Genomic DNA, 14,262 nt, shown 5'->3' on the forward strand with positions numbered 1-14,262 from the left:
CGACCGACTGAACCCCTTTCTCATATCATTACAAGCCTCTCATTCATCCTTCCTCCCTGCATGGCCTTATTCTCACCAGTCAAGACACAATGACGACCGCTCCCTCAGCCCAGCCTCAATTTCTCACAACTCATAAACGAGCGAGCAGATATTACGACCAGTCCTCCCAGGCGTTCGTTCGTCCGTCCCCAACGCATCGCGCAGAGTGACAGGCTGATTGCTTTTCGCCTTTCGCAGCTTGCATATTCCCATCCATCCATTCTTTGATCTGACCTAGGCTTGCCTTGCCTAGCCTGGTCTAGCCGATCAACCAACCAACCCGACCAATCCCTTTTCCCCTTACCCGCTCATGATACAAGTGACGAATTGAATTTTGGAGACCAAATTAACCAACCAAACCGACCAGGACGCCGAACGCTCCCCCGGTTTGTCAAAATGAATGTGTGTGTGTGAATGTGTATATGTGCAATAGTAGGGGCACGGGAGAAGAGAAAGAGTTGTGAGCAGGTAGAGATAGCTGACCTGCTCAGACTGCATTGGAAACGAACCAGTGGTGCTGAATGTCTGCCCAAATAAAGGACCGCTCAGATGCCGCAATCTAGGAATGCTCCCGGCTTCACCGATCATGCGGCCAAGGCCTGTGTCCACTCGCACTTAAACCCAAATACGCCGCCGCTCCAGCACTCCCGGACCCAGAGCCTGCGGCGTGACCTCCAGAACTGCCAGCACCGCCGTGTGATGCACTAGATGAGGCGCCATTGCCGTAGCCATCGAGCAAGCCCAGGAGCTTGTTCATCTGGTCGACGGCCGTCTTTGCCCTCTCCCGCACATCAAGCTCTGCGTCGCTGAGACAAAGGCGGACGCGCTCCTCGACGCCAATGGCGCGTAGCTCCAGCGCCCGCTGTTTCGCTGCCGGCGTATCGGACTGGTCCTCGATCCAGGTCAAGTTGTTGACGAGCCAGACGCAAGCGACGCGAATGCGACGGTCGGGGTGCCCGAAGAGAGGGAGGAGATGCTGCATCAGCGAAGATTGCGAAATGACTAGTTGCCGGTGGGAGGGCTTGCCGTTGGCGACGTGGACAATGATGAAGGTGGTGGCAAGGAGGATTTCGGGAGGCGCGAGGTGAGAAAAGTTGGCGGGAGCAGATGTAGACCGCTCGTGTGCGGAGGTAGTCCGGCCGTGTGGATCGGGCGAAGAGGACGTCGATCCTACGGGAGCTGGTTGGGACTGTGGAGATGCGTTATTTGGACGTGGTCGCAGTTTGGCCGTCAAGATTTCAAAGAACCTATCCCGTCCAAAGGTTTGTAGGACGTGGTCAATCATGTCGCCCGGGCTCGAGCCAGCGTCAACCATGATAAGGTTGCGGATGAAATCGAGAGCTTGCTCTTGAATGCGCAAGTCTTCCTTTTGAGCGCGTATGAGTGGGTTGGTCTCCGCTTCCTTGATCGCACGAAGCTTGGCTTTGTTCTTAGCTGCGACGCTGCTTTGAGTGCTTCTAGGCCTCAACAACCCGATGCTGTCGACCATCATGTCATCTTCGTCCCCAGAAATCTGGGAATCGTTGTCGACATCCATCGAGGGTTCCTCGGGGGCATTGAGGAGATCAACTTGCTCGCCGGCTGCATTAGGAGTCCCCATCCCAAGCGGAGTCTCTGGCCTCGAGGCCTGGACTCTGACTTTCGAGGGCATCTGCACCTGCTTGGTCTCCCCGTAGACGGTCTGAACCAACCACCCAACGCCAAGCTCTTCCAAGCACTGCGATTTGGTTCCGTTGTTAGCCTGAAGGACGAGGTGCTTCAGTGCCCACATGGAAATAAGACGTATTCTTGAGTCCGCCGAATGTGCGTGCTCGCAGAGTGTCGTCAAGACGCCTGCCTCGATGAGATCCTGGAGTCTGTCAGCGACACGGCCTGTCAAAAAAAACACTAGATTCTCACCTCTCGCATGGGACTGAATTGAAGCAACAGATTGCACAATACGTCCGTGGTTGCAATCTGCACGTCCACGACAGGGTGCTTGAGGAGCCCATAAATTGGCTTTGCAATGTCATAATCCATCATGCTAGTCCGTAACACGCTGACAGATCTGGACATGGCCCGAGCCGCGTTACACGCAGCTATGAGAACAGGGTCCGGATTGCCGTCTTTAGGGCCGTTCGATATGTTCTCTCTGGCCGCCCCTTCCTCGTCATTGGAGTACGGTATGAGAGAGTCTGCGATGCAAGCTACAGCACCGCTTTCGATGATGGTCTTGCGGTGTATATCCTCCTTGTGCGCAAGTCCAGCCAGGGCTAGGAGAGCGGCTTCTCGACACTTGAGCAAGCTCACTATTGACGTTGGAGGACCCACGCTACCTAAAACGTCGTGTCTCTCCATGCCCTCCAGTGTGTCCATATCTTCATCCGGCGAGGGTGTCGGTGACCATCGCTTAGGCTGTGTACCGCCGACCACGTCGAAAGTCTTCTTAAGAGTCTGGCAAACTTTCTTGATGATGCCAGCGTCGGCAGCCGCGTTCTGTATCATCGTGTCATAAACCAGTATGGCGGCGAGCGATTTCATGGCCTCGGTGGCAGTTTCTGACCATGCTTTTGAGTCCGTCTCGTTGATCATACTGGTCAACAAGGGGACGATGAGAACTGCCAATAGCCTTCTTTGGCCTTCCTTCATTTGATCCGTTCTATGGTCAATGGGATTCGTCTCGGCAAACTCCACAAGCAGCGTCAGCAGCCGTACATACGTGAGCCGTTCTTCGTCATGGTGTTCTCGAGCCATGCGAACAAGCCATGCGTAGAGCGGGCTCTCGTACTCTTGCCCTGTGACGGGCTTGGCGTGGCTCTGCGATTGTGATTCGGTGAAAGTTGAAAGCCGGGAACTATCACCGGGCGCTGAAAGGGAACCCAATGCGGGGAAAGCTTTTGAGAAGCTGCTCTCCTTGGTGTGCGCAGCCTGCAGTTGAGGGAGCAAAAACTCAAAGGAGGGCTCCTCTTCGCGATTGCGGTCGTAGAATCTCGACGTAATCATAAACCCGTATTTCTCAAGAGATGCTAGTTGTTTCGTGATCGGAAAGACAGCAACGATTGATGAGCAATACAGGAATCGCGCTGTCCGGTAATCAGAACCCTCTATGATGCTGGAGATGGCAGAAACTAGGTGGAGAAATGTCGCCTTGGACGGGGTAGGAGGCAATCCTTCGATGGCAGAAGCCTCGGCTACGGGGCAAAGGAGAGGCGAGGTGGAAACGTGGGCAGCGAAATGAGCGGCAAGCAGATCCAGCGCTCCAGATTTGACAAGGGAATTCCGATGTTGCTCATCCCGACACGTTTTTTCAATCAGCTCCGCGACCAGAGCGATCTGCTCTTGTACACTGCGTTGCGCAGACCGCTGAGCCAAAATCTCAGTCAAGTAATCGCCCTCGGGCTTCTTGTAGATTGCGCTCGCCACCCGATCTCTGTAATGGCTTGGAAAGAGGTCCGTTCCTGTCGACGAGGCGATGGAGATGAGAGTGCGCAGGGTCGCCGTGAGTAGCCTTGGAGGAGTTTCGTTGGGACAGAGAGCGCTCAAGAGAGGTTCCAAGAGGCCGCCTGCGATGATGGGAGGTATGAATGGAAGGCCACCTGAACAGCATATCTCGGTCAGAGAAACTTGGTCCTGAAGCTCACAGCAGCAAGGATTGAGTAGACATACCCACAGCCAGACTTCCGACTATCAGCGTGGCCTGCAAGCGCTCTTCATCGTCATGGGCCCAGCTTTCTGGGCACTCGGTAGAGGAGGATGCCACAGGTCCGCCATTCAATTGTCTCTGGCGTCTTTTCCCAGCGCTCTTTACATTGGACTGGAGGACTCGGCTGAGTTGGGGTATCAGGCCTCTCCTGACTACCAGCTCCTTCCTGTGGTCGTGGCCGACAATAAAGTTCTTGAGCTGCTTGAGGGCGGCGACTTGCTCGGCGGGGCCCAAGGGTTCTCGCAGCTCGCGGAGAGCTGTGGGGGTTTGTGCGCGTGTCATGTTTGGAGACGTCGAAGGGTGAGCGAAGGGCAACGGGGACCGCTCGCAAGGCGTGGCGATGTCGTGGGTCAGCTCGAACGGAGGCGCAGGTGCGGAGCGCGGAGGGCGGGCGGGCGGGCGGGAGATGAGCGTGTAGGTGGGTTGTCGTGTTATGTGTCGACGCAACGATGTGCCATTAGGATCGGCGGTAGAGACGGGGTTGGGTCGTGGAAAGATGGTGGAGGTGAAAGCGGTCGAGCAGCGGTCTGGTGAAGCTTGTCGGCCGGCAGCAGCGACTGGACCTGCGTGACGTTGATGCCGAGCGCAGCCAGAAGCCAGAAGCCAGAAGCCAGAAGCCAGAACGGAAGCCAGACCTGAGCGGCCCGCCCGCCTGGAACCTCTCAGAGCCAAACGCCCTGCCAAACATTCCGTTTCGCTCAACACCACAAAACATCCAGGTATCTTGTTGGAAGAAATTTCTGAAGTCATGTTTCTGAGGCAGGGATCGAATGCTCCCAAAGAGCAACCATGGTAGCGATTGACAACCCCGTACATGCAAGTAGCGATAAATGCTCCCTGTACCCGAACAGTTGCAAATCCAGCCAGTTCATATTTTCATTATCTGGGCTATCCCATGGTGAATCTAATATTTACGGCTGACTGCTCAGTCCAAACTTCAGGCCTCGTCCCTCTCTCCCGGCTTGCCTCCTTCAGTCAAAATAACAATCCCGATGCAGGCCGCATATGCCTCTCTGATTGCGCAGGCCATGCACGTCTTTTCGATGTTGGCGATGATGGCACTGTGGCCATTATGCGCGCACCATGCTCTCGCCAGCACCTCGTTGTCGCTAACTCCCAGTGCTTCGACAACCAGCACGCATTCCAAGTATGTGTTTGCTGGCTCTGTCTGTGTCAAAAGTGTCGTTTTTGAGCTGTTTCGAGATACCGATCCCGAGCCTTGATTCGCAGATGCGCGAGCCGGGCGGCGTCCCCAGTCGACAATATCCATCAGGCCATCGTCGACTCGGATCGCCCTATAGCTGTAGTCGTAGAACAGAACATGCGGTCCTTGGTGACACGGGTACGCCGAGACGAAGTCGACGTCGTATCTCAGTCTGAAAGACCGGCTCTCTCCTCCACAAGCAAAGATGATTGAAGCGTCCCACCACAAAGGCGCGCCCTCTCCCTGCCGCGACATTGATTGGTCCTTGACTGGAACAAAGCTCAACTTTTGGACCCGAATGTCGTTCGTCACCTCTTCCAATTCGGGCATAACCAATTCAAAATCATCGACAGGGTATTGTTCGTCTGCAGGGCCAAGCGGTTCCGTCCGTTCCTTCATTGTCAGTACGTCAAGCTTGACGACTTTGAACTCGGGTGGAGTGCTCTGTCTGACCTTGACACACTCGGTGCGCTTCAGGTCAGGACTGAAGTTGCATGGACCGATCCAGCCAGCAACTTGACTGACTCCGCGTGACGCACCCAGGACCTTGCCAACGATCGACCTGTATGACCAGTATGTCACGGACTTGTATTGAAAGCCAGAGGCGGGGACGACATGGGTCAGGTACTTGAGCGGAGGACCCGTATCTTTGTCGCAATCAATCAGGGAATTCATGAGAAGCCAGGGAAGAGTCGGCCCTGGCAGAACGACGCCAGTGAACCACGTCATGGCGTCTGCCGAGCGCTCCTCCACTGCAACTTCTCCCCGGCCTTTCTCGTCGAGAATGTAATTCACTTCATCCAAGCCGGGCCACTTGAGTAGCTGCGCGAACCGCCGCAAGGCTTCTCTTTGCCGCCTCTTCATCCGAAGTTCAAAGCCAAAGTGGCTCTCTTTTGATGACGTTTTGACCTTTGTGATGCTCATGCACTGGAGCCATTTCTGAGCGACTGCCAGATCCCACAATATTTTTGGTGGCAGGGCCTGGAACAGGTGTTCCTTGGCCATCTCCTCGTGAGTGTCATGATGCACTCGGAGGTACAGCTCCATGGAAAGAAGCAACTGGTGAAAGAATTTGTGTTTCCTTGCAGGATCTTTGCTGTCGAAGAATTTGGCAACCACCTGATTCTTGGGCAGGCTAAAATCGACCCATTCATGGCTGTTTGAAAGTACCGTTATGAGGTCACTGATTTGCTTTTCCAAGCCTCTTGGTTCATCGTAGTTCAATGGACGCTCGAGCAGCGTTGAGTATAGAGCATGTGCAAGCTCGTCTGGGTGCTAAGACACTGGTTAGCGCGGTCCGTGTTGCTCTCTGCAGCCAGCGTGGGTATGACCAACATCGCTATCAAATCCATTCTCCAAGCTACGCAACCGATCCAACGTATGTAAGATTTTCAGCTTCTTGGGCTTGGCATCTGTGTCGTATTTCAAGATCGTCTTCAGGGTGCCAGCCTGGCCTATACGATAATTCAAGGTCGTCGTGCCCGGGTATTTTCCAAACGCGTAAGCCATGCAAGGCTGTTCCAACGAAGTCCACGGGAACGGAACAGGGCCAAAGATGGTCATGGTGCAGTCTTCGAAAGCCACGTGGGGGGCTTCGGCGCGATCGTTGCCCTCCGCATGCTCGTCCTCCTTGATGGCGAAGAAGCGATAGTGGTCTGGAGGCGCGCCGGGGGCTTGACGGTATTCGCCAGCAAAGGTGGACGCGCCGGCGCAGACGAGATCTTCGGCCTGGACTGGATCGAGCGTGTCCTCCAAAGTATAGCCGCGCGGAGGCCATTCTCGCCGGCGTCGAAAGTCTGCGAGCGGATCGACGGGTCTTGGAGACGGCGGGGGATTGGGACCGTAGAGATGGGCATCATGCGAGCTAGTCTGTCGGTGTCGCACTGGCAGATCCCACTCGTCCTCAACCATTAGAGGCGGCGTAGGGTCAGAGACGTGTCGGTCGGCGCGTGGACGGTGCGCGGGGCGCGGGGCGCGGTGTGGGGTAGGTTTGTGTCGACGCTGGATGAGATGGTAGTCAGTAGTGAACGCAAAGGCGCGCACAAGGTGGTACTGATACCGAAGAGTGAGAAGAAGAGGAAGGAGAGGCATTATACGGTTTCGACCGGCCAACGTCGCTCTTCATGCCGCGATCATGATTATAATACTGTACAAAGGTGCTACGACGTGTCAATGGGTTTACCTGTAATCGGACAAGAAGCAGTCGTGGGCTCGCGTGACGGTTGAGACACACCAAGCAGGTTGGATCAATGTGATCAGCTCAGTGTCGGACTTGGTCCATCGAATCCCACGCGGGGGGTCAGGATCTGGGAGCGCAGCTTTGTAGTCGTTCTGTCCAGCATCCAGATAGACAAGCAGCAAAGAGCGTGGTTTGAACGGTCAGGGCAAATGGGGCTCGAGAGTTTTGTTGGCAGGCGAGGAGGTGAAGGACGGCGGAGGTTGGCTGCCGAGAAAGGGTCGAAGTGGTGAAGGGGAGTGATCCATGGCTGGCCATGCAAAAGCAAAGAGGCATGGAAGAGGGTGGTTGTTTGCGCGTGGCGGCCAGGCCGGCTCTAAACGCAGCGCAACCTCGTCGACACGCCAGCCCATCCTATTGGGCCAGCACAGCACCCGCCTACTGCATGTCCGCGGTACCTACGCCAATTGCTTTCACTTCTTGGCAGCTTGGGAAGAGAAGAAAAAAAGTTAAGGACATCGAGAGGACTTTCTTCGTGGTATCCGCGCTGTGAAATGCCTTGCAATGCTGCCCCCGAACGCCCCAATTGAAAATGCTATCCTCCCTGCCGCTCGTAGACTTGCTCTGCCCGGCTCCGCCTTGTGCTCACTGGTCCGACGCTGCTTCAGCCGCAATCTGCTCAACAATGTAGCCCTGGCCTCGCTCTACCAGACTGGTATAGTAATCAACTAGCACCTCAGGCTTTGGGACGATCCGCCACTCTAGGCGTGTGAGAAACTCCATTTCTAAAAGGGCCAGTTCCCTCGTGCTGACACCGCCGACCCTGGCGTACGTGTTGTTGGTCCAAAAGCTGTCGCTGAGACCCTTGGAGGCAACGGTGGCGGCGGCGATCAGGAACCGGTGCACCGTGAGGCTGCTGATGGTAAATGCGGGGTACAAGAGGCACAGTCGGTCAATGTAGTAGACCATTGAAAGCAAGATGGGCGGAGAGAGTGTCGCATGAACTATGAGACGATTCAAGTAGTCGCCGACTGATATACTCGGAGGAGCCCTGCGGCCAAAGTCAGAAAATTTTGGCGCCAGGTGCATGGCAGGAGGGCTCACCGAGAGTGGAAGCGCGTCAACTGGCCGTCCTGCAGCGGCAATCCGTCGTTCAAGCGGACCAGCTCCATGAGCATGTCGGATATCAGAACGCCCAAGTCTTTGACATTACATGTCTCGTATCGCAAAGGCATCACCTTGACGGCGTCTTGTTCTGGGGCTTGGGTTGGCGTGGGTGAGGGGTCTTGCGGCGGCGGCTGGGGTTCTTCATGCTTCTGCGGTGTAGCGCGAGGGTCCTGCGAGTGGGCATCGTGCAGAGTAGCCTTGACTGCGGCAGTGGTGGTCGTGTCGCCAGAGGGCAGCGTCTCGCGGCGTTTTGTCCTGGCGCGGACTTGAGAGGGATCGAAAGAGGCGCTCGAGGTGCGCTTGCCGGGGGTCGTGCGCTCGGGAGGGGTGTACTGGGTGGCAGCATCGGCCGTCTGGCGCTTCAGTACGGGGGAGCGGGCGGCGGAGGACGGCGAGGCCGTCGCCATGATTGAGGGAGAGGCATCAGTGCGCCTTGCGGCGGGAGTGAAGGGGCGCGGAGAGGGCGCCGACGAGGTCGAGGAGCGACAGGAGGCGTGGGGATTGAGCTGGACGGTGGGCGAGGTGGGCGACGACGAATTAGCTAGCATGGCCGTTTGCCGCGACGCATGTTTTAGTGACGACAGGATTCATCGAGAGGAGCGCGCGCCAGTGCCTCACAACGCGATAGACATTACCTTATATACCGTCCGCCAAGCGTGTGCCTCGCGGGCCAATCACGTCTCCGCATCTGCCACACGCTCTGCTGCCCGCCGCTGCTAAGGCTGGAGCCACGGCCTCTGCTCCACCGGGCCCCAGAATTATGATGAGAATTTGACTGATACAACTGATATACTATCTAGGTACATGACAAGCCGCCTCCAAGTCCAAACTCGATTCACCACCACCGCCCTCCCTTCGGCTCCGCAACCCACTTCCCGACTTCCGCCCTGCTCTAACGCCTACCCGGCCATTTCGTGCACACTCGCCTTCTTCTGGCTGAGACCCCGTGTCTGTATAGGCGGCGGCGGGCTGACGCTGGACGGCAGTTCGTTCCTGTCCCTGATTAGCCCATGTCCGGCATTGCTGGCCTCATCCACGAACCCTGTCTGGTAAAGTCCGACCTCGTGAAAGTTCCCACGGAAGCCGCCCACCGGCGATTGGATCGTGCTGTAGTCGACTGGAGAGTACGTGGGCGGTACTGCTGATGTATATCCGTCGCTTCTCGGAAAGAAAGCGCCTCCTGGACTTTGGTATGTCTGGGGACTGCCAACGGGCGACTTGAGCGCCACCTCCTCCTTGAGGGACTTGTTGCGGCCAAAAAAGAAGAAGAGCGCCCCTATTAGAGCCACCACCGCTATAGCTCCGACCACCAGGCCACCTATGGCTCCTCCAGAAAGGCCCCCACTGTCGTTGCTGGATGTTGGGGAACCAGTGCTCGTAGGGATGGAGCCCCTGACCGAGGTCGAATCGGCTTCCGAGGGAAAGCTCTCACCAGGGCTGAGCGCGTATGAGCTGTCGCCGGCTCTCTCCTTTTGGACCTGTAAAGAGGTCGTCTTGTTCTGTTCAAGTCAGCCTTTGCCATTCCTCAGAGTACAAAGACTTGGAGGTGGTGACGCACAGGATTTATCACTCCAACCATCTCGTAGTTGATACAGCTCCCCGGAGCCGAGCAGTAGAAGAAAATTGGTAGAGTATCATTGACCCTGACCCTGAAAATGGGTGGCTTATGGAAGTTAGTAGCAAGAATCAGCGCGTTAGCTGCCAGACACTCACATCGTTGAGGATAGCATCGACCGGCCGGAATCCAGAGTAAAAACCAGCCTTGCCCACTCCCGTCATCTCATAGGGGACACATGGGTATCCATATTCGGCACGGACAATCGAGTGGTTGACCGGGTAGAATTGGAACTGTATGATGTCGCCGACAGGAGCTTGCACAACGTCTGGTTCAAACTTGTGGTCTAGTTTGCCTACCAGGATCGTATGCGTCGTGACGGCCGAGTTTGTAGCTGATGGTGCTCCCACCCGCGTCACCGAAATGGCCTGAGCGGAAGCTGAGGACCTTGGGGCAGAAACGCCAGATCCATTGGTTGAAATGGTCTGCGACATGGTCTGGCCGTTGGTGCCCATGGCCAGGACCAAAAGGCTTGCGATGGCCGCTGTAAACATCTGCGCTGATCGAGTCATTGCTTTGTCTTGGGATTGACGAGGCGAAGAGGTGAGTGCGAAGTCTCGTGAAGCGCAGAGTCAGCGAGCCATGTGGGTATCATGGTTCGGGACAAAGGACTTGCAGCGACGGTGGTCAAGAAGATCTCGAACGTGATCAAAACGCCTCGAAATGGAACAATCTGGCAGGTTCATTGTCCCGGTAAATGAGTTCTTTGTGCCCTCTGGTGTGTTTGGCGCCGCTGTCCGATCCTGCCTGTCCGTGGAAAGCCTAGTAGATACAGAGAATCATGCTGGTCACTTCGTTGATTTGTGCCTTTTTGTAGTCATACTCGAAGATCAGACCAAAAGAAAGACTGACAGGAAGGCTCCCAGTCGGCAACATGGAAACAACCGTAACTGCCTCCAAACAACACAGCGGTCGACGCTCAGAAGTTTTGGTTTGGTACACAGAACCGAGGTAGAAAACCCGTTGTTGGAGAGCAATACCGGTGAGGCACGATCGCCTTGTATTGGATGGGCCCTTCGAACAAAGCGTCTTGGAAGGAGAGGTCCTGTCACTATTCGGCCATTCTCCGTGCAGCTGGCATCTTCTTGCGCTCCTTTCCAGTGGCCTTCTTCCGCCGCCTCTCCATCAACTTGTCCCGATCCTTGCCCTTCATGTCCTTGAATTTGTCGACAAGGGCTAACTTCTTCGCCTCGGCTGTGATCGATTGGGTTAGCATTTGCGTCTCTGGAGACAAAGCCGGGCTGCTCACATTTCTTGAGGTAGTAAGGCGTCTTGCCCTGCTTGATTTCCTCCTTCTGACTCTTCTTGTGTTCGCGAACAACCTTCTCTTGCCGTTCCTTTGATTCTCTAGCCTTCTTCTGGCTTTCCATGCTCAGCAGCTTGCGCTTCAGAATCTCCTTGTCCTCCTCGTTCTTTGTTTTCTTGATGGTAGCCTTAAGTTCGGCCATTTCCGATTCGCGATACTGGTCCAGGAATGCATATTTATGCTTCACTTTGTTCTCGTCTATAGGGCCAGACATCTTGTCAAAACGCGGGTCCCGAGCCACGCGCTTCTTTGTGGGGACGACTTCTCGCTTGCGACTGACGGGCTTCTTGCTGGTCATAACAGCTGGCGCGTTCTTGGACTTGCGTTTCTTCGAGGACGCCTCTTCTTCAGAGTCTGAGCTTTCAGAGCCATTGTCGGAATCTGATTCCAGTGGTTCCCGCTTGCCGGGCTTCTTTGGGGCTTCGACGTCCATATTGGTGTTTCCCTTGATCTTCTTCAGCTGTCGCAGACGCTCGCGCAAGGCCTGCAGTTTGTCCTCCTGGTCCGCGGTATTTTCTGCGCCTCGCTTGCGTTTCCTCGTGGTGCCATCCTTGTGTAGACTGTCGTGCGCCTTTGCCAGTGTTCCGAACGATATTTTGCTCAGTTGCTCTTGCACGTCTTCATCTTGGTGGGCTTCCGCGTCCGCATCGTCATCGTCATCCGAAGCCGAGTCGGGGTCTGTGCCAATGTCGCCGCCTTCGCCCGTGTCCAACACAGACGGCGAACTGGCTTCGAGCTCGTCGGAGTAAGGTTCGGACGCGGAATCATCGTCTCGGGCTCGCAGGGAGCGGCCCAATGTACGGGAGAGGACCATGGCGACGTTAATCCGGCGGGTTTCAGGGTTGGAATGCGCGTTTTTCGGAGTGAAGATTCAAGGTCGCGACAAGAATCGAACGTCGGGGCCGGGGAAGAGCGGGCCGGGCGCTCATCCCAACTGGGTGGACCCTGAACTCGTACAGCCCTTCCAGCCACAGCAGCCACAGTCATCATGCTGTTCTGTGAAACCCTTGCTGTTCCTACTTCAAGCGTCATCACAACGATTGGTGGTTTGGTTGTTTTATCTTGCGAGCTACCAAGACTCGAACTTTTATCAAATTCCAATTTCATTGATGGGTGACACACCACCATTCAATTCGTGTATTGAGACAGCATAAAGCGCAGAGAGCGATTTCAGTCTTCACATGCCGCACTGTCCGAAGTACTTTCTTATTGGACAGCCCGGTTCACAAACAGACAACACTACTAGAAAGGTTCGAGCTGTGCCATCAGCTCAACATTCGTTGCTGTCTGTCACTAAACCCTAGACTGATAACTCGATTCCCGCTTTCCATTCCTGTGCATGGACAGTCGTTAGTGGGTTGTGGGTCTCAGGAGTCATAAGCTGTAAAAACAAATCATGAAACAAGAACATTTGGAGTTTGCCCTCGAGAAGTGTCATGAATTGTAGCCGAAGCTACGAAGGATTGTGAGCGACATAGCTGCGATATGACTGGTGAAAGCCGCAAGTTGCCAAATGCCAAACCCGTAGCTAGGGAATTGAGAGAATAAGCGACGCATATTCCAGCAGAAATAAAGTGCATAATCATTAAAGTCAATCTACAGTCATCCAATACCGCATCTGAATTTGAAGTCGTAGTCATGAGCTCATGAGCATACGACCATGAGCTTTGCCCCTCCCCATGGTAAAGGGAATCATAACAAATCCCCATGCTGATCCCACCGTCAAGTCATGAAAAATGAGCAGGAAAAGACAGGAACCGGAGATTGCGAGCAGACTTCTCATCGATGGGTGATCGGATGCCAAAGCGCGGCTCGATCCCCTTCTTCATGACGCCAGGTCGCCCCGTTGGTCGCATAAAGTCCAGGAACTGTGTATGCAGCGAATCGAAGGCAGCGAGGCCTTAGCAGCACTTGCCCGCTTGCTTCTCTTGGTCCGCGGAATTGGAAATCTCCAGCGTCGTGCGCTCGCGTCCGATCGGGTTCTGGGCCGATTCGCCCTGGTCCAGTGCCTTGCTCGAGACGATGCGGTAGATTTCTGTAGTTCTGTCAGCATCACGGGAAGAATCCGAGACGGTAACCTTGGGTGTAGAACTGATCCAAGGATGCGGCAACGACCGTTGCCAGCAAGCTCGAGACCAAGGTCTTCGACTTCTGTGGCCAGGCAGAGTGACTGACCGGTTAAGATGTTCTGGAAGGCCAGCTCGACGTTGCTTGCGTCCAGAGCAGACGTCTCGATGAAGGAAAGGTTGTTCTCGCCTAGTGAATCCTGTTAGCAAGGCGAGCCTCTGGCAGATGGATGCCTGGGCATGCTGAGGGTTCCGCACTGGCAAACTGCTTGGCTTCCTCGGTGGGCACCGCCCTCAAGTGTCGCAGATCACTCTTGTTTCCAACGAGCATGATGACAATATTGGAGTCGGCATGGTCTCTGAGCTCCTTCAACCATCTCGTCACGTTCTCATAAGTCTGATGCTTGCTGATGTCGTAGACGAGCAGCGCTCCGACGGCGCCTCTGTAGTATGCCGACGTGATGGCCCTGTAGCGCTCCTGACCAGCAGTATCCCAGATCTGAGCCTTGATGGTTTTGGCGTCGACCTGGATTGAGCGGGTGGCGAACTCGACGCCGATGGTGGACTTGGAATCGAGGTTGAATTCGTTGCGGGTGAATCGGCTCAAGAGGTTCGATTTACCAACACCCGAATCTCCTATGAGGACAACTGAGATGGCGGTGAGCGGGGGATCGGAGGATCAGGGACTGCGGGCAAAGAACCTTTGAAAAGGAACTTGAGTGGGACAAATGTCAGCGTGAACGGAGAGAAAGGGAGCCGGCTAGGCAGAAGAGGGAGGTGCTCACATCGTACTCGTCGTTGGCCATTGTTGCGGAGTCGGGTCTCGACAGATGGCAGCGCGCGGAGTGGAGGGTGGAGGAGTCGCAAATCTAGCGGGAAAAAAAGTGGTGGGACGCAGATGACGGCAACAGAAAGCAGGCCAGGGGAAGGGGAGCAGTCGAGCTTGACGGACTTTGTCGGGGTGTGGAGCAGCTGGACTGGTGGGATGTATGGTGGCCTCCTCGTTG

At 55.4% G+C, this 14,262-nt stretch overlaps 6 protein-coding genes across 6 annotated transcripts; all 6 read right to left on the minus strand.

Moving 5' to 3' along the window:
- Positions 1 to 616: 616 nt before the first annotated feature.
- On the minus strand, positions 617 to 4,003 carry J3D65DRAFT_647076 (armadillo repeat domain-containing protein; the record flags this gene model as incomplete). The annotated part of the gene is made up of 3 exons (XM_066802319.1): positions 617 to 1,888; positions 1,939 to 3,614; positions 3,685 to 4,003. The coding sequence occupies 3 exons, from the start codon at positions 4,001 to 4,003 to the stop codon at positions 617 to 619; spliced, it is 3,267 nt and encodes a 1,088-aa protein (XP_066653086.1).
- Positions 4,004 to 4,602: 599 nt separating this feature from the next.
- J3D65DRAFT_632246 (uncharacterized protein) lies at positions 4,603 to 7,504 on the minus strand. Its single transcript, XM_066800996.1, has 3 exons — positions 6,985 to 7,504; positions 6,261 to 6,926; positions 4,603 to 6,200 (listed from the first exon to the last, which is right to left on the minus strand). Exons 1-3 carry the CDS (start codon positions 7,048 to 7,050, stop codon positions 4,659 to 4,661), a joined length of 2,274 nt encoding a protein of 757 aa, XP_066653087.1. The 5' UTR covers positions 7,051 to 7,504; the 3' UTR covers positions 4,603 to 4,658.
- A 30-nt stretch (positions 7,505 to 7,534) lies between these two features.
- On the minus strand, positions 7,535 to 8,864 carry J3D65DRAFT_632248 (cyclin-domain-containing protein). The gene is made up of 2 exons (XM_066800997.1): positions 8,206 to 8,864; positions 7,535 to 8,152 (listed from the first exon to the last, which is right to left on the minus strand). Exons 1-2 carry the CDS (start codon positions 8,814 to 8,816, stop codon positions 7,747 to 7,749), a joined length of 1,017 nt encoding a protein of 338 aa, XP_066653088.1. The 5' UTR covers positions 8,817 to 8,864; the 3' UTR covers positions 7,535 to 7,746.
- Positions 8,865 to 8,998: 134 nt separating this feature from the next.
- J3D65DRAFT_700665 (uncharacterized protein) lies at positions 8,999 to 10,395 on the minus strand (the record flags this gene model as incomplete). Its single annotated transcript, XM_066804082.1, has 3 exons — positions 8,999 to 9,746; positions 9,827 to 9,931; positions 9,982 to 10,395. The coding sequence occupies 3 exons, from the start codon at positions 10,393 to 10,395 to the stop codon at positions 9,168 to 9,170; spliced, it is 1,098 nt and encodes a 365-aa protein (XP_066653089.1). The 3' UTR covers positions 8,999 to 9,167.
- Positions 10,396 to 10,934: 539 nt separating this feature from the next.
- Positions 10,935 to 12,003, minus strand: J3D65DRAFT_557107 (uncharacterized protein; the record flags this gene model as incomplete). The annotated part of the gene is made up of 2 exons (XM_066797296.1): positions 10,935 to 11,077; positions 11,133 to 12,003. The coding sequence occupies 2 exons, from the start codon at positions 12,001 to 12,003 to the stop codon at positions 10,935 to 10,937; spliced, it is 1,014 nt and encodes a 337-aa protein (XP_066653090.1).
- A 1,087-nt stretch (positions 12,004 to 13,090) lies between these two features.
- Positions 13,091 to 14,061, minus strand: J3D65DRAFT_669751 (ras-related protein rab-like protein-11B; the record flags this gene model as incomplete). The annotated part of the gene is made up of 5 exons (XM_066803227.1): positions 13,091 to 13,224; positions 13,305 to 13,445; positions 13,514 to 13,903; positions 13,957 to 13,969; positions 14,041 to 14,061. 5 exons carry the CDS (start codon positions 14,059 to 14,061, stop codon positions 13,091 to 13,093), a joined length of 699 nt encoding a protein of 232 aa, XP_066653091.1.
- Positions 14,062 to 14,262: the final 201 nt, after the last annotated feature.

Source organism: Phyllosticta citribraziliensis (genome assembly GCF_038025025.1).
Source record: "Phyllosticta citribraziliensis strain CPC 17464 chromosome Unknown J3D65scaffold_9, whole genome shotgun sequence".
NCBI lineage: Eukaryota > Fungi > Ascomycota > Dothideomycetes > Botryosphaeriales > Phyllostictaceae > Phyllosticta > Phyllosticta citribraziliensis.

Bases quoted from the DNA above. Each gene is read 5' to 3' on its own strand.
- J3D65DRAFT_632246 (XM_066800996.1), bottom strand. From the start codon at position 7,050: ATGAAGAGCGACGTTGGCCGGTCGAAACCGTATAATGCCTCTCCTTCC. The intron at 6,927-6,984 runs GTATCAGTACCA...CATCTCATCCAG, and splicing joins CCTCTTCTTCTCACTCTTCG to CGTCGACACAAACCTACCCC. The intron at 6,201-6,260 runs GTTGGTCATACC...CCAGTGTCTTAG, and splicing joins AGAATGGATTTGATAGCGAT to CACCCAGACGAGCTTGCACA.
- J3D65DRAFT_632248 (XM_066800997.1), bottom strand. From the start codon at position 8,816: ATGCTAGCTAATTCGTCGTCGCCCACCTCGCCCACCGTCCAGCTCAAT. The intron at 8,153-8,205 runs GTGAGCCCTCCT...CTTTGGCCGCAG, and splicing joins TTGACGCGCTTCCACTCTCG to GGCTCCTCCGAGTATATCAG.